Source organism: Ambystoma mexicanum, chromosome 12 (genome assembly GCF_040938575.1).
Source record: "Ambystoma mexicanum isolate Mex_15411 chromosome 12, UKY_AmexF1_1, whole genome shotgun sequence".
NCBI lineage: Eukaryota > Metazoa > Chordata > Amphibia > Caudata > Ambystomatidae > Ambystoma > Ambystoma mexicanum.
In genome coordinates, this window is record NC_090936.1 from 44,292,092 (window position 1) to 44,318,318 (window position 26,227).

At 46.2% G+C, this 26,227-nt stretch overlaps 1 protein-coding gene across 4 annotated transcripts in view; it reads left to right on the top strand.

The window, feature by feature from the left end:
• Positions 1-26,227, top strand: part of DOCK4 (dedicator of cytokinesis 4) — a 2,129,281-nt gene that overhangs the window by 2,022,513 nt on the left and 80,541 nt on the right. For all 4 annotated transcript variants that reach the window (XM_069627915.1, XM_069627916.1, XM_069627917.1 and 1 more), the window contains one exon: positions 12,046-12,159. In XM_069627915.1, the coding sequence (XP_069484016.1) occupies positions 12,046-12,159 (114 nt within the window). The remainder of the gene's footprint in view (positions 1-12,045; positions 12,160-26,227) is intronic.

Here is a 26,227-nt window from a genome sequence, read left to right on the forward strand (position 1 = left end):
GGAAGATAAACCTGTGGTGTCAAGAGACAACATATAATACAGCAGAACGGTCTATCTTCTGTGATACTTAGATCTGAACAAGAGCTGTTATGTCCAGTGACTTGCTAGGTGTACCATAGGTTTCATAGAGTGATGTACTAGAAAAATGCTAGTTAGTGTAAGGAGACCATTTAATTGTACTGTATTCATGATTGCTAAGGTGCTTCTGACCTTTTCTTGTTCAAGTCATTTTCTCACATTCCCTCTGGCTCTACTGATGTCGTAATCATATTTTCCTCTGACCTTCTCACAGCATTTGCTTGCTCATCTCTATCACACTATGCAACTTCCTGGGGTGTACCCGCCGGCCCTCCTTGCTTTCTTACCCCCTCTCTTTGGTACAGATTGGCCACTCACCTCCAGCTAGCTTGGCTCTCTGGGGCTACAGTGTTCTCGCCCACTGGCACAGAACTGCAACCGTCAGCTCACTCTGGATTGGTCTCCACTGAGTAGGGGCTGCTTTGTTCTCCTCAGTAAAACTCACACCCTTGCTGTTGAATAGGAGGCAGGCTCTTGGCTCTCAGCCTCTGTTTCCCAGATCCTTCACGGGCAAACATCATCATGGACTAACAGATTCTTCAGGTTCCCTCTCTTCAGCAGTCGTGTTGCTGGTCTTAATCTGTGCCACTGGCCAGCCATAATGGACATATGGATCAGATCATGCTCCATCTTGGCAGTTGTCTTTTGAAGTGACAGCTATGCCGCTTCTGTCATCAGTCGGCTATCTTCACTGAAAATAGACTTCACAGGCTTCTTTCCCTAGTCAACCTGAGGAGGGGATTTCTTAGGTTGATGCTCTCCAATTAGAATTGGAGAGATTGGAACTTGTGATCAGAACCACTTAGGAACCTCTGGTGAACTGCTTTCTGTAAGGTTCTTCAATTTCCTCAAATCCTCACAGTTGGTGGTCTTCATGTGTTTTCAACTGGAGCTGTCAGTTGAGCAACTCTTGTTCAATTCTGCACTTGAAGGAGAGGTGCTGATGGGGTCCTGACATTGTCATGCCACTGGGTTGCAGCTGCAGGTGGATCTTTGAGTTGGAGGAGGTGCCGGCTGGGAGAAAATGAAGATGATGTGCTGAAATTTGGGGGTGTTTTACACCAACCCTCTACAATGCATGTGCAGCTCCAATGATGGATGTTTGTAGTGTTATGTAAGATAAAGCGTGCCCTCCTCATAGTGCAGGCTCTTTGGGTTTGTTGAGCCAGATTGTATTTCACTCTTAATCAGCTAAATTATTCAGGCTACGTGACCTTCCAGTGTGTCTGTACACCTGATTTTGCCTGCCCGTAGTCCTAGGTAGAGCAATGACCTGGTCCCATCAAGACTGCTGGTGGACACATTGGTTAAGGATTCCAGCAAGGCTAGTCCTGGCGAGCCAAGGGGTGTAGTCATTATCCTAACTCCCCCCTGGTGGCTGAGCACCTTGTTCCCTCAGGTGTTAGACATAGGTTGGCTCTCAGGAGAGTCTTGGAAGGTTGCAGGTTCCCCATGACATGCTCACTTCCAGTATTCAGGTCAGCATCTTGTTGTGATCTCAGTTCTTCTACAAGTAATATAGGCATTCCCTGCACTTTTATTGGGAATTGGGGCTACAGTTGGGCATTCCAAACCCCAATCAAAGAGGTGCATTCAGGTGGGTACTTTGAGAGCCACTAAATCATGGGGGCTGCCCCTCTTAAACGTCATAGTTTTCTTTTTATGGTAACTCTCCAACTGTGAATCTCACTTTGACTCAAGGCACCTATTCGCAATGGCCACTCTAGGCTTGGATTTCGAATGGGACAGAGCCATGAACACACAGGGAACATCTGTATCATAGTCCCTGTATAGCTTCCTTTTTCGCTGGACGTCAAATGGTTGTCGCTGGTAGGAATGCAATCTCGATTACAGCAAAACCTTATCCATGAAAGTAGTCAAGAAATAGCTGCCACAATCCATTGGAGCATTCACATCCATTCATGTGAAGATCCTCGTATACGGGTAACAATGTACATACACAATGTAGCCCAACTGTGGGTGGAGTTGGGGAGGGCATATACAATAATCATGCTTTCAATGAGGTCTCATAAGGCTCATCAGGGAAAAGAAATCAGTAGAAAGTAAAAATTACATTGACGCCTAGGCAGAGTGATAGTGTATAACTTTCAGTCTAACTTGACTCCCCATTACATTTGACTACAACAACATCATCAACTGTTTTTGAAATGTCTTCAGGGCACGTCTCTGCTCTTTATATGTGAAGAGGACCTACTTCTTGTTTGAGGGTTTCTATCATATTTGGTATCCGTGAATGCATGGTGACTGGGGGATGATATTTTTAGTGGATCTCGAACCCCCACCTATGCTGCAATGGGAGGGCTAACTGTCCTCAAAGTTACAAGGATAATTCATTTGTTGGGACTATGCATTTTTTCATAGCGGCTCTTCTGCCCATTCTCCTCTCGTTTCTTCAAGAGTTATTAATTTTCCTGGATCTTTCGTTTGCCGGTTTGCACATCAGCAAGCCTCACCAGAACTCATCCGGTGCTTTGCTTATCAACCTCATCATTGGGCCTCATTACGACCCTGGCGGTCCGGAAATAACGGTGGCGGTAAACCCGCCGCCACCGTTGTTTCCGGACCGCCTGATCCCGACCCCTGCAGGCGGGAGGTGATATTCCCGCCAGGTCTGACCTGGCGGGTTTAACACCTCCCGCATGCAGGCGGACGAGGAAACACCGGCAGAATTACGAGATGCTGCCGGTGTTTCCATGATCCCGATTCCCATTGAGTCCCACAGGACTCAATGGGAATGGGGATTTACACCATTCCGCCTCCGTGATTCCCGGAAAACCGGGTTTGTAATGCCCCGGTAATTCCGGGAATCACGGAGGCGGAATGGTAATACGAGTCCGGCGGTAACCAGGCGGTTTTACCGCCGGACTCGTAATGAGGCCCATTGTCTGCTTACTGTCCTTCCTTTTAGACTAAACACCACTTCTGTGTTTTCAACCAGGTAGCCATTGTGAGTGAACAAGGGGGTTATAATCCACCCATACCTGGATGACTATGGCTTATCTTTTTGTTTGCTTTTTTTAACAAGCTTTTATGCATTAGAGGACAGTATGTCGCCTTCTTCAGATTATTATTTTCATAACACTCACATCACGTTCATTTTTCAGTGGACAAAAGATTTCTTCCCTGCCCTGTTTTTCTAATCAGCCTCCAGCACCTCTCTCACCAGCGTATGTAGATAGCGAGCAGGTTTACCAGGTGCGCCTATTGCGAGGAATCTTTTCCGGCTTTAGAATCCCAATGTACTTTATCCACAGTGTTTAGAGGCTGATGAGCAGTGGATTTTATGCACAGTTTATGATACACTTACTCTTCGGTGTTTTAAGAACCACTTATCGAGGTGGAGGGAGATATTCTAGTGATCCCTGTGGGAACATCTAAAGGCCTTCGCTCATCGTAAGTCAAAGAACTCCAAGCAGTGCATTTTGGAGACAAGGGGACTTTGGTCCATAAACGGGAGAGTCACCACGTATTTCCCGGGGAAGTTGACTTATAATGTGCTTGAGGGGTTTCAACGATTGACTACTTATGCATTCCAGTAAATGGTCTCTATTAAAGGAATTTCATGTAGTTGAAAATGTTATTAGCGACCACCAGCCAATCCCTTCAAATTAATTGTCAGGGAGAGGCCAGATTATCCATTGCCATGCCTCCTGTCCCAAGGATGGAACTTGGTTGTGGCCGGCGAAGAATTAAATCAGAAAGGTGTAATGCTGCATCTTTGATCAGTGAACCTGTTCAACCTAATCTTACCCATTTTAACTGTATCCTCAGTACAGGCTTTGATTTGGAACAGATTGCCTCCTCTTATAGCCTAAGTGACCTCTGGGATAACAGAAGGTTAATCCCGTTTTTTCTATTGTAACCCAAGGAAGGGCTGGTTTAATGATTAATGCAAACTAGCTAAAAGGAAACTGCTCTCTGCTTTACACAGGATTCATCTAAACAAACCCAAAATAATGGCAGCTAGGGCTGCCTATACATCTGTTCTCTCGAAACCTAAGACAAGACTATCTTGACTGTCAGGATCTTATTGAAGAAGCTGAACGGAATGAGTCCAAAACATTTTGGCAAATTGTAAATCGGGGTGCTAGATACCTGCAGGGCCTAGTGGGGACTGAATACACTATTGAGGACCAACGGTGGGTTTCCCATTTGCCCACTTTAGCTGATGCTAATAAGACTGGAGGCTGCCAGCCATTGGTTGCACCTGTTTTATTCAATCACAGAGCCAAATCTCGACCAGGCTTATGACCAAGACATACTTGACCTTAATTACCAAGAGGTACCAATAGCTATTCAAAAACATGCCTTAGAACGATGCCCGGAACCTGGTGTTATCCCTGCAGATCTCTTTAAGAGACTGATAGATATTTGGGCTCCCGTACTTACTATCTGCTTTAAGGTATTGGTTGAGAAACATAGTCTTCCATGCCCTTGGAAGCAAGCCACTATTTTTCCAATTTTCAAAAAAGGTTTGCGAGATAACCAGGTTGATTACAGGCCCATATCTCTTCTGGATGCCCAATTTAAGATATTGTGTGCATTATTTTGGCTAAACTGGAGCACTGAATCAGAATATTCTTAGCGACATCCAACTTGGGTTCCGTAGTGGCTTAGAAGTACTCAACCTATACCTTATTGCTGCCCATTCTCTATGCATAAAAAATGAACCTACTTATCTGTTTTTCATGGGACTGAGCCCTGCATTTGGCAAGTTAATTGTAGCAAATTTAAAGAGATACTGAGGTCCATGTATTACCCATAGACACTGGTCCAAGTGTTGGGTGAGCCACATGCAGGAAATAGTGCGTGTGGGAAAACTGGAGACAATGGTAAATGCTTGCCATTCTTTCCAGTGAATTAAGGTGCACGCTAGGCTCCTCTTTTGTTTTCTTTGTATGTTAAGAGCATTCTTGATGCGCTACTTAGTTTTTGTGCAGATGCCTCAAAAAACGTCAACTGATTTTTTCCTGCCGTAATTTACGCAGATTATACCGTCCTTGTGGCTTGTACTTCTTGTATCTTGGGACTTCTGATAGCGTTGTACACTCTGTTCATGAATTCACTGGATCTTCAGGTTAACGCCAATAAGTCCGCAATTATGGTCGGTCAGTAGGGAAAACGAGCTTTAAAATGACCACATATATATATATATATACTAATAAAAGAAGGATTCTGTGGGTGAAGGAGTTTGACTAACTCAGTGTGAGATTTGCCTCAGAATTTAGTGGGTCAGGTCATATTTGAAGACAGGCAGGGAAAATGCAGCAGGCAGTGGCAGTTTTCAGTTTTATGAAGAAATACAAATTGCAACGGATATTGATGGCTTTAACTGTCTATAAAGCAAAGTCGGTGGCATTTGCAAAATATGGTTTGACCATCTGCAGCTTTTCGAATTTGCATAGTATACACACCTTTGACAACACATTTAAAACAAAAATGCTTTGCCTCCCGCAGTCTAATGCTAATTTTGCGGTACACAAGGAACTTAACCTGAACTCTCCAGTGAGCCCCCTAATTTGTGGTTACGCTTATGGTATAACCACAAGGCTGCTCTAACCCATTATGTAATTCGTACATGCCTTGTCAAAACGGGCTCAAATAATTTGAATATAACAAAGTGCCATGGGTTATCGGTTACGTGACCTATAGTGGGTGGACCGTGTGGCTCGACAACTGTGCCTAGATCGATTAATCTCTTACTTGGAAAGAACCAAGGAAAGTCAAGATACTGAAGCTGTTTTGCTTAGCAAGTGTTGAAGTGATTAAAAAAGGGAGAAAGCTATGTGAACTGTTGAAAAGCCTGAAAGCTTACAAAGTTGATTTGGAATCATTATTGAATCCTTATTGAAAGCTGACTTAGTTGAACTGACCGTGGAAGCCGGAAGAGCTGCCTTCTTGGGAAAGGGAACCCCAAGACTTTTTGAACTGCGTTGAACTTGGGAAAGGATCCCCCGAGGCCTGTTTGTGGAACTGTTTTGAATTTGGGGAAAGTGAAGCTGAAGAGCAAGCCAGGAGCTGGAAGAAGCTCAGCATTTTATTTTGAACACTGTTTCCTTGGTTGCTGACATCCCTCCCCATTGTATATCTTTAGTTGTGAGGGTAAGTTCAGGTTTTGGACAAAGACAGACTTTTGAGTTGAACTTAATCACACAGACTATTCTTAGTATCTTTAGGTAGGGAAATCCCACCTTAGTATAAGGCAAGTTAGGCCTTACACCATCCTGACATTTAAGAAATAAACCATTTAATTTTAGAAGAGTGAATCTGTTGTCTGTCTCTTACTTCATGATGCCTTCACAATACCTCTCTCTTTAATGCTGAGACGAGAAAGGGAGATGGAGGAATTAAGATTGCTAGTAGAAGAAAGCCCACACCATGTTCATCCCATTGGAGGATATTAACAAGTGCTGGGACTTACGTACATCCCCCTCCCTTTAATAAGACTAGGACTACAAGTACTGGGACTTATGTACATCACCCCCCGTTTTATAATACTCAGATGAGGAAGAGGAATGGAGTGATGAAGATCACTGGAAGTGGCAAGCCAACTCTGCGTTCTAATCCTTGGAAGATAGTAACAGGGGCCGGGACATTCAAATATGGAACTACTGAACAAGATGGGAGAGTCAACCATCTCGACACTGGTTTGGACATGGGAGGAAAGCGAGCTGCAGACCGGAGCGAGAAGCTGGTGAGGACGACGTCCAAGGAAGTCAGGTGGAAGAGTATTTGGTGCTCTGCCATCCCGAACAGCAGGAGCTGCCGATCAAATGAGAAGGCCAGGCGAGAGACGAGAAGCCGGCGAGATGTGCTCTCAGGCAGCAGAATATAGCGGGGGAAACGGTGAGACACGAGGGACGCCGAAGCTACCAGGAGAAAACCAGTATGCCCATAGAAGGAGATTGGGATACCGGGGCGCTTCAGGGTGGATGCCGCATGCCGTTAGTAAAGAGCAAAAACCCTCACAAAGGAGCCTGGAACATTTAACACAGTTGCAGAAGGGTCAGTGGTCCGACATATGAAAGATATAATTTCCTGGATACAGAAACAAGTTTGTTTGTTTGTTTATTTATTTGTGTGGTTACACTAGACCCAAGGGTATCTGGGCGCCTTTACATGGTGAGTGAGTTATAGGAATACTTTCAACTTAGTTACATCATGTACATAGAATGGAATGACAGTAATATACAGAAATGTAAGGTAGAAAAATACAGTACACAGATATGAATGAGTAAACATATATATATATATAAGAGGCGATAGGAGACTTCATAAGCAACTTGTGGATCGATCAGATAGAGGGAAGTAAGTTTGTAATGTGTTCCGATGAATGCAAGACTATGGCTGGCCAGGGGTGTCATTGTTGCTGAGCCAATTTATAACAATGCGCCTGAATATATAGAAGAGTTGTTCTGCTCTCATATGTGTGGGCAGGGTGTTCTAGGCTTGGGCTGCCATGACCGGGAAGCTGGTTCCCCCTGCCTTTTTTAGCTTGAATTTGGGTACCACAAGTCATGCTGAGTTGAAGGTCCTAGTAGGGCGGGTCGAGGTGTGTTTGTTAATTCTCTCCGAAAGATAAGTAGCGGCTGCATGGTTAATACATTTGTGTGTTAAGGATAAGGTTTTGAGTGTGATTTTATCTTTAGTGTTGAGCCATTTGGTCTGTCTTCTTAGACGTGAAATGTGCTCTCTCTTGGATATACCGAGAGCGGCTCTTGAGGCATTATTTTGTAGGGTTTGGATTTTTTTGATGAGGTATTTGTTGGCCCCTAGATAGAGAGCATTACAATAATCCAATTTGGATACGATAAGTGCTCTCGCTAGGGTAGTGCAACTTACCTTCAACAAGAAAGGTCTGCATGCTCTGATCAGCTTACATGTGTAAGCTGTGGTGGAGGCCAGGGAACTGACTTGTTTTTTTTAAGAGTGAGGGTAGAGTCTAAATAGAAACCTAGGGTTATTACCACTTTCTTCACATTGATGGAATTGCCATCAATGTTGAAGGTGGTATAGTTCTGGTCAAGTTTGTTGAGGTTGGATTTTGATCCCAATATTAGCAGCTCGGTCTTGTCATCATTCAGACAGAGGCCATGTGTGGCCATCCATGCCTGAATGATTAGGTATATTTTATTCACCAAAGACAAGTCCCTGTCATATTCGCCCGAAAGGGGTATGAGGATCTGGGTGTCATCTGCATAGTTAGTGTAGGTGACACCCAGATGATCTAGGTCGTCGAACATTGGCTTTGTGAATATATTATACAGAGTGGGGGAAACACAGGAGCCTTGTGGGACCCCACAGGTTATAGGGATGTGGTTGGCAGCTGCAAGAGATGAGAAGACTTGTATGATCCTGTTATTAAGGAAGGATTTAATCCAGATGTTGATACTACGTGAGAAGTGTGTTGCTGATGCCAGATGGTTACAGAGGACTTGGTGGTCCACTAGATTGAATGCGGCTGAAAGGTCAAGGAGTAATAACAGTGCTGTTTTTCCCTTGTCCTTCAGTTCGTCAATCTGTGTTTTTAAGTCTACTAGCGCTCTCTCAGTACCGTGTCGGGGTCTTAAGCCCGATTGTCGGGTGCCGAGAAGGTGATTTGACTCCAACTATTCCTGAATTCGTAAGTAGGCCACTTTGTCGAGGATTTTCAGTAAAAAAGGCGCAGTGGCAATAGGCCAGTAGTTGGTAGGGATTGAGGGATCTAGGGTCTGCAGGGGTTGGACCCAAGATTCTTTTACGTTACCAGGGACAGTGCCAGAAGTAAATGAGGAATTGATCAGTTTAGTTATGAAGGGTGAGAGGTCTCTAGCCGCGTCTTTGATGATCTGGGCTGGACAACTGTCTCCTTGGCAGTTAGACGGTTTAAGCGATAGAATAACTTTTTCAACCTCATAGAAGTTTGAACTGGTTGGAGGATGTATTGGTGGCTACTTTGTAGTGCTGGGTTTGTCTATACTGGATAGAGTGGCTTTTTTTTATCAGCAACTTCGCTTTGGAGTAGTGATATTTTGTTCTGTAAGGCATTCTGTATGCTAGTGCACCAGGGTTTGTCCTTCAGGCAATCATCTATCAGTGGAATGGGAGCTTCCAGTTCCTTGAGAATGGTAAATAATTCCCTAGTGCCTGAACTAGCTTTATTAATCCTCTCATTATAGGACTCTTGTTTGGCACAGATGATTTCTTTTTTGTAGTTGGATGCTATGTTAATCAGCTTGGATTTGTTTCCATCCGTAGGGCCTCAAGCTTTCTTTTTTCTGTCCTCAGTGTTTTTAGATGGGGCGTAAACCATGAATTCAAATGGGCTTTTGCTTTACTTTTCTATATCTTCAATGGGACAATAGTACCAAGTGCTTTTGTCATAGCATCATTATAGGCCTGTATTAAGATGTCTGGGCTGGTTGAGTTACGTTAATTGAATCCTAAGTTGAAATCTCCAAGGAGTAGAATTTGGGAGGTTAGTTTGGTATTCTCGGATAGTAGGGCAGAGAGGTCCTCTTCAAATGAACCGATGGGACCTGGTGGTCTGTAAATAAGATGGATGGTAGGGGTGTCCTTGTCAGTGATCAGGAAGTGAATGCTAATGAACCTGGGAGTTGCACTCGAATATTTAGAGGACTCAAAAAGCCCAAAAAAAGGCACTCATCAAGTGTGGCACCCGCACCCAAGTAGCAAAATAAAACCCTGGCATGAGAGTAAAGCAGGGATTGGAGAAACAGGAAAGAGACCCTCAGGAAATGCTGAGAAAACAGAGGAAGAAACCCTGCTTTTTTAATTGTTGACCAAAAGGGAAGAACCAGACCCCTTTCTGAAAAAGGGCATCAGGGGTCCAGAGAAAGCACTGTAAATTGTTGTGGAATTGGAGAAAACTGAAGGGAAGAACCACTCTCCTTGGGATTGTAGAAATATCCAAAAGTGACATTGTGAAAACCAAAATATCCCTAGGGAGGGAAAGGTCCCTTCTTTGGTGAACCTTTATTTGATTTTCTTTTCTTCACCTTAGAGACTTTGTTTGAAACTTCGGAAAGAAAGCTGCAGGTGTTCAGCCAAGAGACTTTCCCATTGCACGTTGTATTGATTTTAGTGTGTGAGGGTCAGCTATTTTGGACACGGGAGAGAGAACTCTTTTTGCTTTAGACATCCTGACAGAGACGTTCTTTAGTGTTGCTGAGGCTGGGAAAACCCTCCGAGTTAGGGATAGGTGGGATTTCACCATCATCTCTTTTTCTTTTGATAGTAAAAGTCTTTGATCAACACCGAAAATGCCACTGTGTCAGAGTCTTACTCTTGATCCCTTACAGAAGATACAAAATAATTATGCAAATAAGCTAAATTAATTATGTCATCGACATTGTTTCTTTTCACTGTGTTGATTTCGATTCTAACAAGCTCTGTTTTTTGTAGTGATGAGCTCACACATTTTGAATGGAGAAATCAATGTGTTGCACAATTTACATTTCAATACAAAACATACTGATATAGTAACGCCTCAACTCCTTTCATTCATTTCCACCATCTCACTCTCCACCTGTGGTGTCCTTCAGGGTTCTATCATATCACCCTGGCTTTGTAATATTTACCTGCCCCCCTAGTCAATCTCATCTCCTCCTTCTCCCCTAATTTTCAGTATTAAGCTGATGACGCACAGCTTTTCTTCAAGCTACCCTCTGCTACATCCTCTTCCTCCTCTCTCATTCCTGACTGCCTGTCTGCTTTACCTCCTCAAAGGCATTCTCCCCTTCCTCCAGAAACTTAATGTCTCCAGAGCTCTGTTTCTCTCCAGGCTAGACTAATATAAGAGCCTTTTCCTCAATCTGCCTAACTTCTCCCTTCACCCGATCCAGAATATGGCTGCAAGACTTATCCTTGGACTCAAGCCCAGGGACTGCATCTCTCCAGCCCTTAAATCTCTCCACTGGCTCCTGGTTGATGCGAGGATCAAATTCAAGACCCTCTGCATCATCCACAAGGCTTTCTGGGGCTTGGGACCACGCTATACCAAACTTTCTCTCTCTCTCAATCCCTCCCCACTAGAGGCCTTTGCTCAGCTAGCTCCATATCTCAGCAAATCAGATGTTTTTCCAAGTAGAGAGTAGGGGGTAAATCTCACTTCTCTGCAGGTGCCTCCCTCTGGAATGGCCTCCCTGCCCCTCTCAGACTTGAACCTGATCGCCTTAAGTTCTGTAAACTCCTTAAGACTTTCCTTTTCTCTTCTTCCCTCCCACTCTCCCTCCTTTGCTAATGTCTCATCTACCTGTGACTGGTAGCCTGGTTCCTGAAGAGTCCTACATGGTGCCAGGCCATCCCTTGCCCAGTCCACCGCTGCACTTATTCTAACCCTCCCCGCCCCTCATCCTGCACTTGCCTTCACTGCCTCCTCACCTCACCCACACCCAGCTGCTTTGTTTTACCGAAATAAATAATAGACATACATACAAGTAATTTCTATAGCTCTTAAACCTGCAGATTTTGTGGAACCGAATAAACGGTATTGCTGGGTCACTTGCTCTAGATGGGATTTGAAAAGCTTTTTTAAACATAGGATCATGTTTTTTCCACTAACAACTTGATGTAGGTGACCCACCTCTTTCCCCCCTTTTATAAGTGTCAGATGGTTTGAATCTGCTGAGAAAAATCAGGAGAAAAAGGATTGTAACCTTAACTCTTCCAATTAATTGACAACCTACTTATTTGAACGTCCTGCACCTTTCACTGGACTGTCAATTTATTCTTTGAGCTTTATCTTCACTGGCACCTCTAGGACATTGTACCAAGGCCTGTTCTGATGCTGCAACATTTTCAATTTTTTGTGTTTACAGCTTATTTTTTTTTTTTACAAGAGTTCTCTGTACTTCATATGTTCTGTTATATGCTCTTGCAATCGTTCTGTACAGTTTATGCTTCTGTTTTAAAGTAACATGCCGGGATTCATATTTGCATTTCCAGCAGTCAACACTGCCCCTAGCAGTTGGAGCCTAGATAGTGGGAAGGAAGCCAGACACATGTCTGAAAGCGGACGGCTCATATCTCCTCCTGTGCCTCCAAGATCTTCTCAAGCAGGTATGTGATTGCTTCATAAAACGGTCCCAAGAGGTTAGGCTCTTAAAGCCATGCTGTTTATTTAGTGTGAATAACCTGTATGCTGTGCAAAAGGGCACTATGTTTATTGTATTGTCAGATAGGCCTCAACGTCAATGGTGCTAAGCTTCCAAAAGGATACCTTCCTTTCACAGATTTCTCATCTTTTGAAATGGCTCCAGCGCCGGGTGGCTTTGGGAATATTTCAAAAGTCCGAGCATGAACTGTGGCTGGGACTCGATGAATCGTTATGCCATAGAGGGCGGATATGGACACCACAGGCCGAGGGGTGGGATGCAGCTGGTTGATATTTGAAACCGTAAATGCTGCCATGACTAATTTTCAATGAATTGCTTATCTCCCGCAGTTTCCTCATCTGGTAGATATTCCTTCCAGCTCTGCTGCTTCGGTAAACTCTTTTTTGTCACTCCACTCGATGCAAGATGTCGGTCGCTTGACTTTCAGGCTTCAACCAGTGTACAGACTGTGGCACTAAAATGTCTATCACCGACTGTGAAATACCTCAGGGTATTCTCCCAAGTAGACCTCGGAATCCCTTATTCAGGTGGCCAGGGACGGGCTGGCGCTCTCAGATCTCAACCCTGGGGGTGGACAAGCGAGGGTGGATGCAAGGTGAGACGTTGTATAATACCGAAGTGGATAGTGAAGAGGACAAATTCCCTGGGGTTTTCCTTGGTTATGCAAAATCTACCTCTCTTCCTTCCAAAGGAGCTCCCATACTCAAATTCCGTCACCCCTACAAATCTGGAAAATTCCCTAGGAGCCAAACCCTGTTACTCTAGAGAACCACAACTCCCAGAATCCCTGTCTCCTAGTGGTTTTTACCAAAATATTCCCAGTCATTCTCTTTCCCAGCCCTTTGATTATTATTCCTGACACTCTCAATCTGCCCAGACAATACACTACCATTCCCACTGTTCAGATCACAATAAAAAACACTGGTCATTTTCATTCTTTAACAAACCCTACCCATATCACCCTCCTGAGTTGACCAAAATCCCTAAGACGAGGGATATCATTCCTCATGTCACGCCAACCTTTTCCAATACAAACACTTTTGTGCAATGTGATAAAAAAACAAACTAATGTTAAAACGGTTTAGCTGACATGTCCCAACCCAAGGGTTAGGCATAGTCAGGCAATTATATCGAATCACACACACCTGATGGACCTTTACATTCCCCATAGGGATAAAAGGTGGAGCACGAGAGCACAGGTTGAGCAAGGCAGACCGCACAATGCTAACTCAGCATGGCAGTTAAAGAGGAGGCAAAAGACTGCAAATAATGAGAGGGTGACAAGGAGAGAAGTGACCTTGCCCTTTACGCTCAAGGCCTGTGAAACCTCCACAGATGGAAACTTAAGACTGCGAACAATGGCCAGCGTGTGTTGCAGCAGATGTCTATGGTACATGAGACCCTACTCCGCTGATAACCAAGCCGGGCAGAGACAAGGGTCTCTTTGGTAGCAGTTTATCTCAGCCGGTGTGTCGGGGGTGGAAAAGCCGATAAGAAACCAAACTGTGTTGAACGATAAATGGCCAACGGCTAAATTGAACTTTGAAAAGCTAAAGAGGTGGACAATCGGCAACAGAGGAAGCCGGCACCACGTGGGTGCTCAGGCAGGATTACTCTGGGCGATTACCCAATGGTAGAAAGACTACCATAACCAAAAGGTTTGGGAAGCGGTGAAGAGAGGTCAAAGTGGTCATACGGGGGTCTTGCAAAATCCTCTGTACCGTTGAAAGTCTTTGACCAACTGATGATTGCGAAGCTGAGGGAAATAAGTCCTGTTTCGTGAGATGAGCATTTGCAAAGCTAATGGAAATGAGTCCCGTTTGGTGAGATGAGCATATGAACAGTTTGTTACAAGTTGGAAAGATGCTAACGAAAAGGGGTGAGGTCTGAAGTCGCTATGAACACTGCATTGTAAAAGTTGGCTAGTGTGAACCCGGCCGAGGGAAGCCGACAAAACGGCGAGTCCTGAAGAACTGTGTAAAAACACATTAAGATTCGTGAAAGTAAGAAAAGCCACAGTGAACCCAAAGGAGGGAGGCTAACGTCTGAAAGGGGTCCGAACCCGAAAGAGGGAGATCCAAGGTGGAAAGTTGTCACCCAATGTGCACTGAAAAGGAACTGTTAAATACGATTTTGTGAAGGGTCTACGCCCGGAAGAGGGGGACCCAAGGGTGAAACCATCACCCAAGGTATACGTGAAGCAGAACTTTGTGTTTGTTTGGTGGATACATCAGGCCTTGAAGGCAAGAGACCTTTTATTGAAAAGAGACTTGACCCTTGAAGAACCCGACAGCTGATGCGGAACCGTCGGCTCGTGCTGGCAAGGTCCCACCTTGTCCCGTGCTGAAAACGTGGGGAAGGGAGACCCCTGGCAATCACATCCTGACTTATGATTTGAGAACACTTCTTTCTTTATTAGAACCCTATCCCACACTCTTTCTGTAATTAGTTGTAAGGATTTGGCAATAGTTTATTTTTTAGTTTAGGCCCTTTTATTTTACACAATGCCACTGGGACGGGCTTATTTTTCTTTTGATGGTCGACGCTCCCATCTTAGATTTAGGTTAGGCGTTTTTCCACCCTACATTCATTGTTCAATAAACACCCTTGAACTGTGATCACTTTTGTCTGTCTTTACTGTTGCCACCATGAGTTCTTTACACGACCCACACGAGTTGTGTCTCTGGTGCCTCGGCACGGGTCACCGGACGGAAGAGTGTTCGTCATGCGCCACAATGCAGCCGAAAACTCTACGTGATCAGGTGGCTAAATTCGCGCTTGGTCGACCACTGGCCAAATCTCTGGCAAGGTCGACGGTTTGGTCCTCTGAGGCTGAAACTGAGGGGCATACCTTTGGAAAAGAACATCAACAGAAGAAGCAGTCCCATTTGAGGAGCGATTCTTCCTCTTCCTCGTCCCGATAAAAGATTCACAGAGCAAACGAGGTAAGCCATTGGCCGGCCCTTCTACCAGTCAAGAGTGGGAGGAATTTAAATACTCCATGTTGGAAATGTTTAAGCAGCATGCTGCAGAAGGCACAGTTAACCCCCCTGCCCCCTCACAGCAGACTTCGAAGGTGTCAGCGGCGCTCGGTGCTGCCGACCACTCATATGCCCCGGTGCCACAGCTATCAGTGTTGATGAAACCTTTGACACTGAAGGAAGTTTCTTGGGTATCTATGTCAGGTCCCTCCTGTGTTGCCACAGCTGTCGAGGCTTTGACATCTCAGGCCCGGTCGATATCGACAGCAACCTTCAGCATCCTCCAGAGAGGAGTTCCTGTTGGGGACATATGTCGTGCGGCCACATGGCCTCCTTGCACACATTTACCAAACATTAATCTCTTGATGTTGCACACGGGGCCGATGCACTGTTTGGAAGAGCAGTTCTGCAAAATCTGCTTATGTAGCCCTTTCTGCCCTCCTCTGTGTCCTAACTGCTTGAGGAGTCTTATCAGATGAAGAATCTGCAGGAGAAAAGCAATCAATTGAAGGAGAAATTACTTACTGTAATGATCTTTCTATGGATTCTTCTCCCGCAATTCCTCATTGCCCCTCCCATCCACCCCTGCTCAGAAAGTTCTTGTGGCTCTACACTTCTGTCCACGAGAGAAAACGTTTGGTAATGGCTCTATGGTGACCGCTTCTATCTTGCTAAGCGATTGTTTAAAAAAAATAGAGTATTTGCACATCTCTATCCTTTGGGGTCTCCCTGTTGGGATATTCCCAGTGTTAAGTTTTTCATAGGCTGGTTAGCCTTCCCTCCTGTTTTCCGCTGCAGTGTTCAGGTACAGGGGGAAAAAAGGTGGGACCTGAAGCATGGTGTGTACTGGAGTGGTATTTATATGACGCCTGACATTAACGTCCAGAGCCGACGATCGAGCACTGAGCAAGAAATATCGATGGCAGATTCGAGGTCCACTGCCCCCTGTCGAGAAAGGTTTCCGAGCAGCAGAGCTGTATGAGGATATCTATCAGATGAGGAATCTGCAGGAGAAGAATCCATAGAAAGATCATTATGGTAAGTAATTTCTCCATCTCTCGTACAAAAGCTTGAAGCCCAGCAAAGATTGCACGAAGCAGATGTACCTGTTGGATACAGACTGGCAGTATTTCAGTGTGAATCATGAGACCAATGCCGGCAATTCATGCAGTGCAATGAATCCGAAAGGCTCACTCCAAGTTAGAGGCAGAACAATATGTTTTCAGTTCCCCCACCCCGGTTCAACTTGAGTTGTCACCTCTGTGGTCCCCCATTTGCGTCACATAGAACGAAGTAGAAGAAGCAAAGAGACTGAGGTCTGGAAGAGAGTCTTCTTTTCCAAGGGTTCACACTTCAAATGAATTTATTCCTCCCATAGATTCTTCATCTATATCTATACCCCAGAACAGCTGCTCTTTGGAACCTTGTCCGGCAAAAGAGGGTGCTGCACGGCCCTAACGTGACATCGGGCCAGACTAAATAGCCAACACGCCCTGTGACCTTAGTTCCTTTTTCCTCACAGACTCTGTTCTCTTCAGGGGCCTTTTGTTAAAATGTATTGCTTTTGGCATTTCGCACCATGCTGAATCTGACAAAGGACATGGGGTTTAAATCTTGAATCAACTGAGGGTGTCAATTGTCCATCTCCGAACCCTCAAAGGTTCAGCTTATACTGTGCAGGATAAAACATGACATGCAAGACTGTGGGTCATGTCAGTCAATGTACTCCAAGGCGCTTTGTGAGCAGGCAGGGAAACTCATTACCCTTTTCCACAAGGAAAAAGGTGACGTGCCACTGTTCGAGGTCGCTGGGCACCGAAATGAAGAACGGTCCCCAGTCTGCAAGGACAAATAGAAGAAGAAACACTAAGAGTTCTTGTTCACCCAGCGGTTCCTCCAAACATTCTTCCTACTTGTTAAAGAAGAGAAGTCACTGCATCAGGGACTCCTCACAGGTACCTTTTCCCACCCAATCATCCACACTGGAGGAATGGGGGCCTTTTGGATCAATATGCTTGAAGTCTTCGGCAAGGCACCAGCCCCGACAGCTTTGGTGTCAACTGGGTCATCTGAGTCCACTGTGCTCAAGGGAGCCGGCAGAGACTCTGCAAAAGCACCCAACCATACTCCTTTGGGCTCAACCATTGCTCCGATGAGCGAGGAGCCGTTTGTACGATGCACCGATTAAGCTTCAGACCAGCACTCCATGGTGCTCTGTAAGGGAAGCATGGTAGCAAAAGCAAGACAGACACGAAAGATATGTTTGAAAAAAATGTTTTGTTCTTGAAAAAGAGGTTAGAAGAATGTCTATCTTGCCCTACATCTAGGATGGAATCATGCCCGACCATCGAATAATAAATAAAACAGTCCTAGTGGAGTCTGTCAAAACAAGACGGCCAATACTAACACAACCTAATGCCAGCCCTTACTCTAATGTAACAAAACGTGTTTTGGAAAAATGTGTATGCAAAAGAAATAATGTGCAAAACTATAAATGTGGCTGAGTCAGCTCTCCTCCCCACGTTGGGCAGCACGGGGAAAGGCAGCCCCCGTAGACAGGATGACACACTCTGGCTCAGGTTCTTCAAAATTAAAGTCAGTTCAAAACGTGGATTGAGGCCCACCGGCCTTCCACGCTAAAGTCTCTCCTTCCAGCTTCAATATATAGTTCAGCAAAGGTTCACGTCGGTCTCCCTCCGTCGGGCTCAGACCGTTTTTAAAGTACAAAGTTCATACAGATCCCCTTTTTCAGGCTCAGACCTCATGTGGATGCCCCTGTATCGAGCTCAGACCCCTTAAGAAACAGCAGAAGTACAACGTTGGTACCCCTGTGCCGGGCTCAAACCGCTTTTCAGATGTCGAAGACTTTCAAATGTGTGTGTCTTACTTTACAGACAACCGCAGGACTACTTCGACTCAGAATTCAATGTTCAGCTTTTCCTCTCCCCTTCTCTCAGGGTTAACTTTGTTCACTTTCACTTTTACAGTTCATTCACATTTATCGCTACAAACAATGTACCTTTCGCAGAGACTTTCAAGTGGGCTACTCCCTTTCTCCGGACAACTCCGTTACTCAGTATCGCTGATTCCACAGCTGTCCTTGCTTTACAGTTCATTTGCAGATCTGCCTTTACTCGCGTCTCATCCACATGCGTGCAGCCTTCACTTGCGATATATTGTTGCAAACTTCAATCTTTCTTAGCACACTCCGGTCTCTCAGGTCGCTTGCCAACTCACTGGCTGTGTGCATCTGTCAGATAATGGTCTAATCTCCCCAACCTCCTCCTCACCTGGACTTGCTGAGGCACTGTCCTTGGTCTCTGTTGTGGCTCTCTTCCGAGGCTTCCAATTGTCCTGTGTCGATCTGTCTTTAGCTGGCTTCTTCTTCTTATCGTGTAAGTAGGGTCTAGCTTCCTCAGAGGCCACCTTGGCAGGAAGTGGAACCTGCCCTAGGGGAACCCCGAGGAGATAAATCCCTACGCTCAGGAAAAAAGCCAATTGGCAACAAAAAACTCTGGTAGTATGTAAGTAGAACTATGTCCAGTCTCAGAGGAAGGTAGAAGATATCACACAGGTTAAATCCTTGGTAAGATTGACCTCATCAGGATGAGCAGCAAAAATGCAGGTGTGGCAAGGTCTTCAAGTATGGAGAATAAATACGGTAATGAAACTCTTGTACAGAGCGGAGTAGTGAGCAGACTTGTGGAGGTCTTGGAAGGTGTTTCAGGTAACCAGAAGAAAAGGATAAAAGCGCCACTAATAGACACAGAAGTTCTGAATATAGAAGAATAGTTAAAGTAGATGTAAAGAATAGCCACCAGAGGAATTGGGGAAACAGTGCAATAAGAGAAAGGAAATTAAAATAGGAACAGATAGATTGCGGTTATGCCACGAAAGGAACAAGAAAAGATCTTACCGTAGTATAATCCTAGAAACCAAGGGTGACTGAAGTAAGCAAGAATGGGAGATGCCGCGAGGAATGGCTTTTTCCCCAAGTGTGAAATAAAAGTCGCTACACAGAAGAGGGAACAGGTACGCTGAAGACCGAGGAGCGGTAAGCGCACTTTGGAGAGAGGTAAGAGCTGAATGAAGTTTAGAAATGCCGACCAAACTGGGAACTGAGGCATAAACAAACAGTCAGTCGGCACCAAAAGGCAAAGAAAGAAAGGAACAGAGGTAATAGACAAGAAACCGTAAGGAGGAAGATAGAAATAGCAAGATGAGCAGTTTAGACAGAAAGGAAGCAAAACTTTAGAAGGCAAATTCAATGAAGGAATACAAAGCGGAGAACACTCGGCGAGTATACCAAGCGCTGTAGCCAGGAGAAACAGATATAACGCGCTGGGGTGTGGGCATGGTGTATTTATAGTATCGGCCGCCATGATGGATGAGGACTGGACTGCGGAATCAGTTCCCTGTAAGAGTTACAGCCACCAGAAATTCCATAACTTCCAAGGACGAATCCTGACAGCGTCTTCCTTCTTGTTCCTGCAATTTCCAAGAGTCAAGGTTAACACCAGAGGCTTGGCCTCGCCTCCCCAACTCTGCTGTTCACCCGGGAGGGTTTCTGGCGCCTTTGAAGCACAATTCAGTTTCCTTGATTTCTCCAGGGGTTTCCCTCGATCGGGCTTTGCCCCCCCCCCTCTCCCTTAAAGTTCACACATGGGTCTTCCTCAGCCGGGCTCTGACCCCTCCAAAGGTTCACAGATGGGTCTCCCTCAGTTGGGCTTGTACCCCTTCAAATGTTCATAGATGGGTCGCCCTCAGCCGAGCTCGGACCACTCTTAAAGTTCACAAAATAAATGTCCTTGGACTTCCAGTCCCAGAATTCTACATTCTGATTTTGCTCCCACTTCGCTAGCTCCCCCTTTTGGCACTTGGCAGTTTTCTGGGCTGCAGAAGTTTATGGGGATTCTTGTTGAGGTCAAGGTCTCGCCACCATGCCTCTTTTGCCCAGGGGAGGAGCTCTGGTGTGGACATCGCCAGATAACCCCATCTCCCCCTGGTTTGGCTTCTTGGAGGTATTGTTCCCTTTCCACGTTGCAGCCTCCCCTGTACTCACAGGCCCAGCAATCAGGCAGTCCTTTCTCCAGGCCTCCCAGGGTCTCTCCAGCTTGTGTTTTCTCCCTCTGGCTTCCTTGCACCATCCAGCATCCCCAGCTCGCTCAGAGTGCGCCTGTGTGCTCTGCCTTTTTATACTGACGGGGAGGCTTAATAGGTCTCAGATGAGATTGATTGTCAAGGGACGCCTGGCCTTGCCTCAAGGGCACAGTCTGTTGTTAAAAGGGAAGAGCCTGTCTTCTGTGTCTGAGTGTGTTTCTTATCAGGGATCCTCATTCTCTCAATCCCTCTCTTCTTCGTCTCAGTGTTGGGAAGTCCTAGTGTTTTCTGGTAATTATGGGAAAATTGGGTTTAACATATTGTGAGACACCAAAAGGTGTCTCACCAACCAGTCCCTTGGGATCTGTCATCCAGACGGCCGTGGCACAGCCATAGCTATTGGATCCAGACCCTGGGGGTGGACCAGTGCAGGAGGATCACCTGGATAAAGGGTCCCTGGGTAGTGGGAGTGGGGCACCTGGAGGAGAGATGTGGTATCCCGGTCTTTCTTTTCCTGTAGAACACCCTCATTCCATGTGCTATCTAGGAAATTTACCACCCCAAGCCTTCTCTACATACACTTTTGCTGCAAAGACAAAGCGCTTCAGGAAAAGAGACTTGCACACAACCAGTCCGTTTGACATGTCTCAACATCAGTGTCAGGCACTTAACCTTAATGACTCGCACCTGAATCCTGTTACCTTTTCCCACTGGGATAAAAGGCAGCGCATGAGAGCACCCGCAGAGCAAGGTGAGAAGGGCAACCGAAGCGAGCACGACCAGCAGAACGGAAGGGCAGGAAATCCTGGGAAGGTGACGCAACCATGAAAGCAGAAAAGACGGGCCAGGAGGCGAATGAGAGGCCATGGTCCTACAAGCTGCAGGGTGAAGGTCGCTGCAGAAGGCCGAAACTGCAACTCCCTGCTACTGCATAAGGGCACAGCGATACTTCCTTCATGTGCGGTCTGAGGACTTGAAAGGGGGCGAGCCGCGCTGGGCAAAAAAGCCTTGACGAGATGGAAGGTCTTGATAAACTGTATTAGCCACTGCCAGTGAGTCAAATGGGAGACCGGCTTGTGTTGATAAATGCAAAGAACTTTAACATTTGAAGTTCTCGTTGAGTTGTCGAGAAACTGCAAGCGAAAGCATTGTAGCAAGAATGAAGGAATAGTCATAGTAGTCATACAAGGGTAAAGTCAAGGGTACAGCCCCCCCTTGTACAGTCGAAGGTCTTTGACAGAAATGAAACTAAGTACAAAGCTAACCTAAGAAATTGTTCGCCCTGTGATGCTAACTAAGAACTGCAGATAACAGAAGGCCTCTGGAGAGGGGGCCGGCATAATCCTTTGAACTGTATCCAGTATTGTGGGTGCCGTGTAGGACGGCAGCCGTGAGAAAGAGAAGCATGATTGTTGAAAGTAAATGCACTTGCTACAATATAACAGAGTGACCTGGCAAGACGTTATCAACTATCAGAAGTCTCTGGATTGAACTGGCAAGTACTTTGCAGTGAAAGTGTGAAAGATTGCAAAGTAACAAGTGTGAAGCTGGTGGTTTGAAGTCTCGCACCCGACAGAGGGAAGCCAGAACTGTCTACAGAGGAAGGTCTGAGCCCATAGGAGGGGGACCTGAGTGACTTGGTGAAAGTGAATCAAATGTTTGTTTAAAACAACATTAAGAGCTCCTGAGTGTTATAAGCTAGTAGAACTGGTAAAGTTAACTGAACTGTGATTTGAAGGCTACAGTGAACCCGGCGGAGGGATGCCAAGTGAAAGCAAGGGAAAGTAAATCCCGCATTTTGATCAAGTTACTGAACAGTGGTGTAAAGACAAAGGTGAACCCAACAAAGGGTTATCACGAGAAGAGGTGAATCTTGCATGGTGAGAGCTTGGGAAAAGTCTTGGTTCGAGGGATCCAGCCTTTTCGGAGGAAACTGCTTCCTGGTGCCTATAGGTTCAAGGGGTGCTCATAGTCATTCCATTGTTCCGCCTTGTCCTGTGATGTAACGTGGGGAAGGGAGTGGACTAATTCAGCAGTCCTGAACTACCAAAACCATTTTGAACATTTTAGTTTGCGCCATACTCTTTTGTTACACACATCATAGTCCCACACCCTTTTGATATATAAAGTAAGAATTTGCCAATAGGTTTAATAGTATAGGCCGTTTTGTTTTCACACAACACCACTAGGACAGCGTTTTCTTAACTTTGATGGTCGTAGCTTGCTCCCATCTTAGATTTAGGTTTAGATTAGGCGTTTTTCTCACTCATATACTGTTCAATAAACACCTTTGGATTGTACTTCTTGTGTCTGTCGTACTTCTGATAACCATGCCTTTTTTATAATATCCTATGTAGACTGAGGAGGTGTCAGGTAGGGGTGTGTCAGAAAGGTGGGGAATACCACATCTCTGCCAAGGGCATTCCTCCTGCAGTCCCTAAGGACACCCTGTCCAGGTATTCCTCCTGCACTGGTCCACCCCCAGGGTCTGGTTCCAAAGGTGATGGCCGTGCCCTGGCCACCTGAACAAAAGATCCTCAGGGTCTATCCGTGAGAACACCCTTGGGTTTCTCACAGCTCCTAGCACCATAGATGGCGAGATTCCTTGAGCGTACACTCTGTCCTTTAGGGGGCGTTTCAATGGATTGCTTTCTCCCACAGATTTCTAATCAGATAGATATCTATTCCAGCGTCAGCTGCTCCGAAAAACGTTTTGACAGGGGGCGTAGTGCATCTCGACTTGGTCGTTGATCCATTTTGACTCAATGTGGTGCTCCCTGACTCCGGACATGACATTGGGCACTGTATATATACTACATCACTTACGTCCCCATACCTCAGTTCCTTTTTTCTGTGTGCTCAGCACGCTGCTCATTAGAACAGCTCCTGTCAAGAGAATTTACATTCAATATTTTTGCTATAATCGATTTGCTTCATCGAGATATCTGCTCACAAGGCGTCAGGATTTAAAAGCTGTAAGGACTGCAATTCAAAAATGTCGATTACCGACCCACACAGCATTTGCATGTGGTTTCTCGGGCCGACCACATCACTGAGTACTGCAATTCCGGTCAGAAAATGTATCCTAAATCGCTGAGGGAACGGGTGGCGAAACTCACTTTAGGACGTCTACTTCCGAAATCTTTGGCTCGATAGACCACCAGATCGTCAGAGCATGAGATAGAAGGGCCCACGCTCGAAAAAGGGGGACAGGTGCCGAATGAAAGTAAAGAAGCGATTGCACTCGCAAAGCCACTCTTCATCCTCATCCCACAAGAAAAAGCATTGTCACCTACGCAGGCACAGCTCGGACTCCTTGGAAGAACAGCTTAACTCCCAACCGAGTCTGGATGCGTCGAGGGCTGAGTGGGAGGCCTTATAAGAGCAAATGCTCCAAATGGTCAAAATGGCAGATACAGGGACTTTTCCAACCTCGACGGAGCAGGCCCCTTCAGCACCCGTTGTGCCCGGTGGCTCCGGCTCCAAGGAGACTCCATCGGGTCCGATGCCTTAAGTCTCAACTCCGGGCATTGATAAGATGAATGTGCCATCAAAGCTGTTACTTTCGGCACTGCTGGGTACAGTTCCATCAACGCTGTAGCCGACCGTTTGTTCGTCCCCCAGTCTTGGGCATTTGTTTTCTGGACAATGCAGTCAATCTTCGATAACAATGGGGTTCAGGTGCCATTTGGCTTTGAGCCCGTAGAGGGAGGGCCTAGTACAAGTGATTTTTGCATCAATCAGGCCAATTTGAACGCCAAGGCAGAATGGCTACAAGATGCTAGTGGGCTGGATAGGTCACCCAACCTAGACACTGGCACACCCTTATGGACATGCTAGTAACCAATACTGCATGGCGGTCGACAGGGTTGTTGATGCCCTTGGCTTGTGCGCCACGGCTAAACCCTGTCGGTTTATGAGCTGACTGACATCTTGAACAGAGGGCTACAGACAGAAAGGGCACTGGCCTTTAATGCAGCCATAGCTGTTCCCATTTCCGCCCTATGACAAAAGCCTCGCTCCACCTCTTCAGTGAACTCCAGTTCACAAAAAAAGTAAAAAAACAGGGGGAACCCACCTTTTCTTTCAAGCCACCCTACTCCTGAGGGACTGATGGTGCAGGCGGCCACTGTCAACACAAGGCTATCCACATCCATTCTCCATACTGACAGGGAGTCTAAAAAATCTGATGCCCTTGCAAAAAAAGTATTTGCATCTGGCAGCATGACCCTACATACTGTGAATGCGTTCTTTGCGTTTGCGAAATATTCGCACAGTCTATGGAGGGTGATTGAACAGGCAGCCAAGAATATCCATATTAGGGAGGTGCGAGAAGGTGCTCCAAAAGTGGAAGGGGGGCCTCTAGGGGCCAGCAGACGGCAGCGGCAGCATTGCCTACAAAGCCGCTCTTGAGTTCTACCCCCACGTTTCCCCAGTTGAAGGAATGATTGGCAAGCATTTGCTCCAGTGGCAGGAGATAACCCAACAACTGGGCATTTCAGCTCATCAAATGGGGGTACTGTCTGCCCTTTTTAAGAAAACCCCCAGACAGGTCACCCGCCCTCCTCAACAGCCGGAACAGGAGCTCCAGGAGGAACTTTGAGCCCTGTTATTGAAGGGTGCTGTGGAAGAGGTAACTTCCAAGCAGAGAGGATCGGACTGGTATTCCCAGTATCTCCTACTACCCAGGAAAGGGGAAGACCTGGTCTTATTTTGGATCTCAGGGACTTCAAGAAGTTCCTGAGAAAGGACAAATTCAAAATGATGGCATTTGTGAGAAATTCTCCATGCTTTTCAGATCCTGGACTGGCTAATGTCGTTGGATCTGCAGGACACATACTTTCATGTGCCCATCCACCAGAGGCACAGTCGGTTCCTGAGAATCCTCATAGGGGACACGCACTACCAATCCAATGTGCTCTCCTTTGGATTAACCTCCGCACACAATCGCAAAATGATGGCAGTGGTGGCCGCACACCTCAGGAGATCCGGCATCCACGCATTCCCATACCTGAACAACTGGCTGAATCGGGGGAAGTCGCCATAGCATGTATCGAGTCACCTCGGGACCTGCTTGCTGCTACAAAGGTTGAACTTCTCCCTAAACTTCTAGAAGTCCCACACTACACCAACACAGAGGCTCCATTTCATGGTAGCGGTCTTGGAGACTACAGCAGGGAAAGCTCCCTCACCCCCTTCTCCTGGTGAGAGAGTTGCCAGTGTTAGGCAAATGGTTGAACTCTTCCAGAGCTGTGACAGCTTACCATCAGCCTCCTTCCTCTGCCTCTTAGGCCTCATGGCTTCCTGTATTTTTCTGGTGGCAGAGGCCGGGTTGCGAATGCGATCTCTGTTCTGGCTGCTGAGAGGTCAATGGTCTCAGTATTTCAGCACCACGAAGGATATTCTCAGGATGTTGGGTTCAATGGCCAATGATCAAGCTTTGGGGGCCAGCAGGGTCAAATTGATTGCAGGGGAACCTTTCTGGCCTCTGTGGACCCAAACCCAGGTGGTTACGGATGCGTTTGTGAAAGGTTGGGGTGCTCATTGTGGTGATCTGCAGGCGTGCAGCCTTTGGTCTCCAATGGACATCTGGTGTCATATCAACAGGCTGGAGCTGCGGGTGATCAGGCTAGACCTGATGGCTTTTGTGCTTTCTCTCAAGGGGAAACACGTCCTGATCATGACAGACAATACAGTGGCCATGCACTACCTGAACAAGCAAGGTGGTGTGCGGTCCCTTCCCCTTTGTGGAGAAGCAATGTAGCTATAGTTCTGGTTGTTGGGGAACCACATCTCTGTTTCGGCAGTCCATCTGTCAGGAACGGAGAACGCTCTGGTGGACGCATTGAGCAGGAAGGGCACGGTCTCACATGAGTGAGAGGTGTGCCAGAAAGTTCTCGAGGAGATCTTTGCTCAGTGGGGTACCCTGAC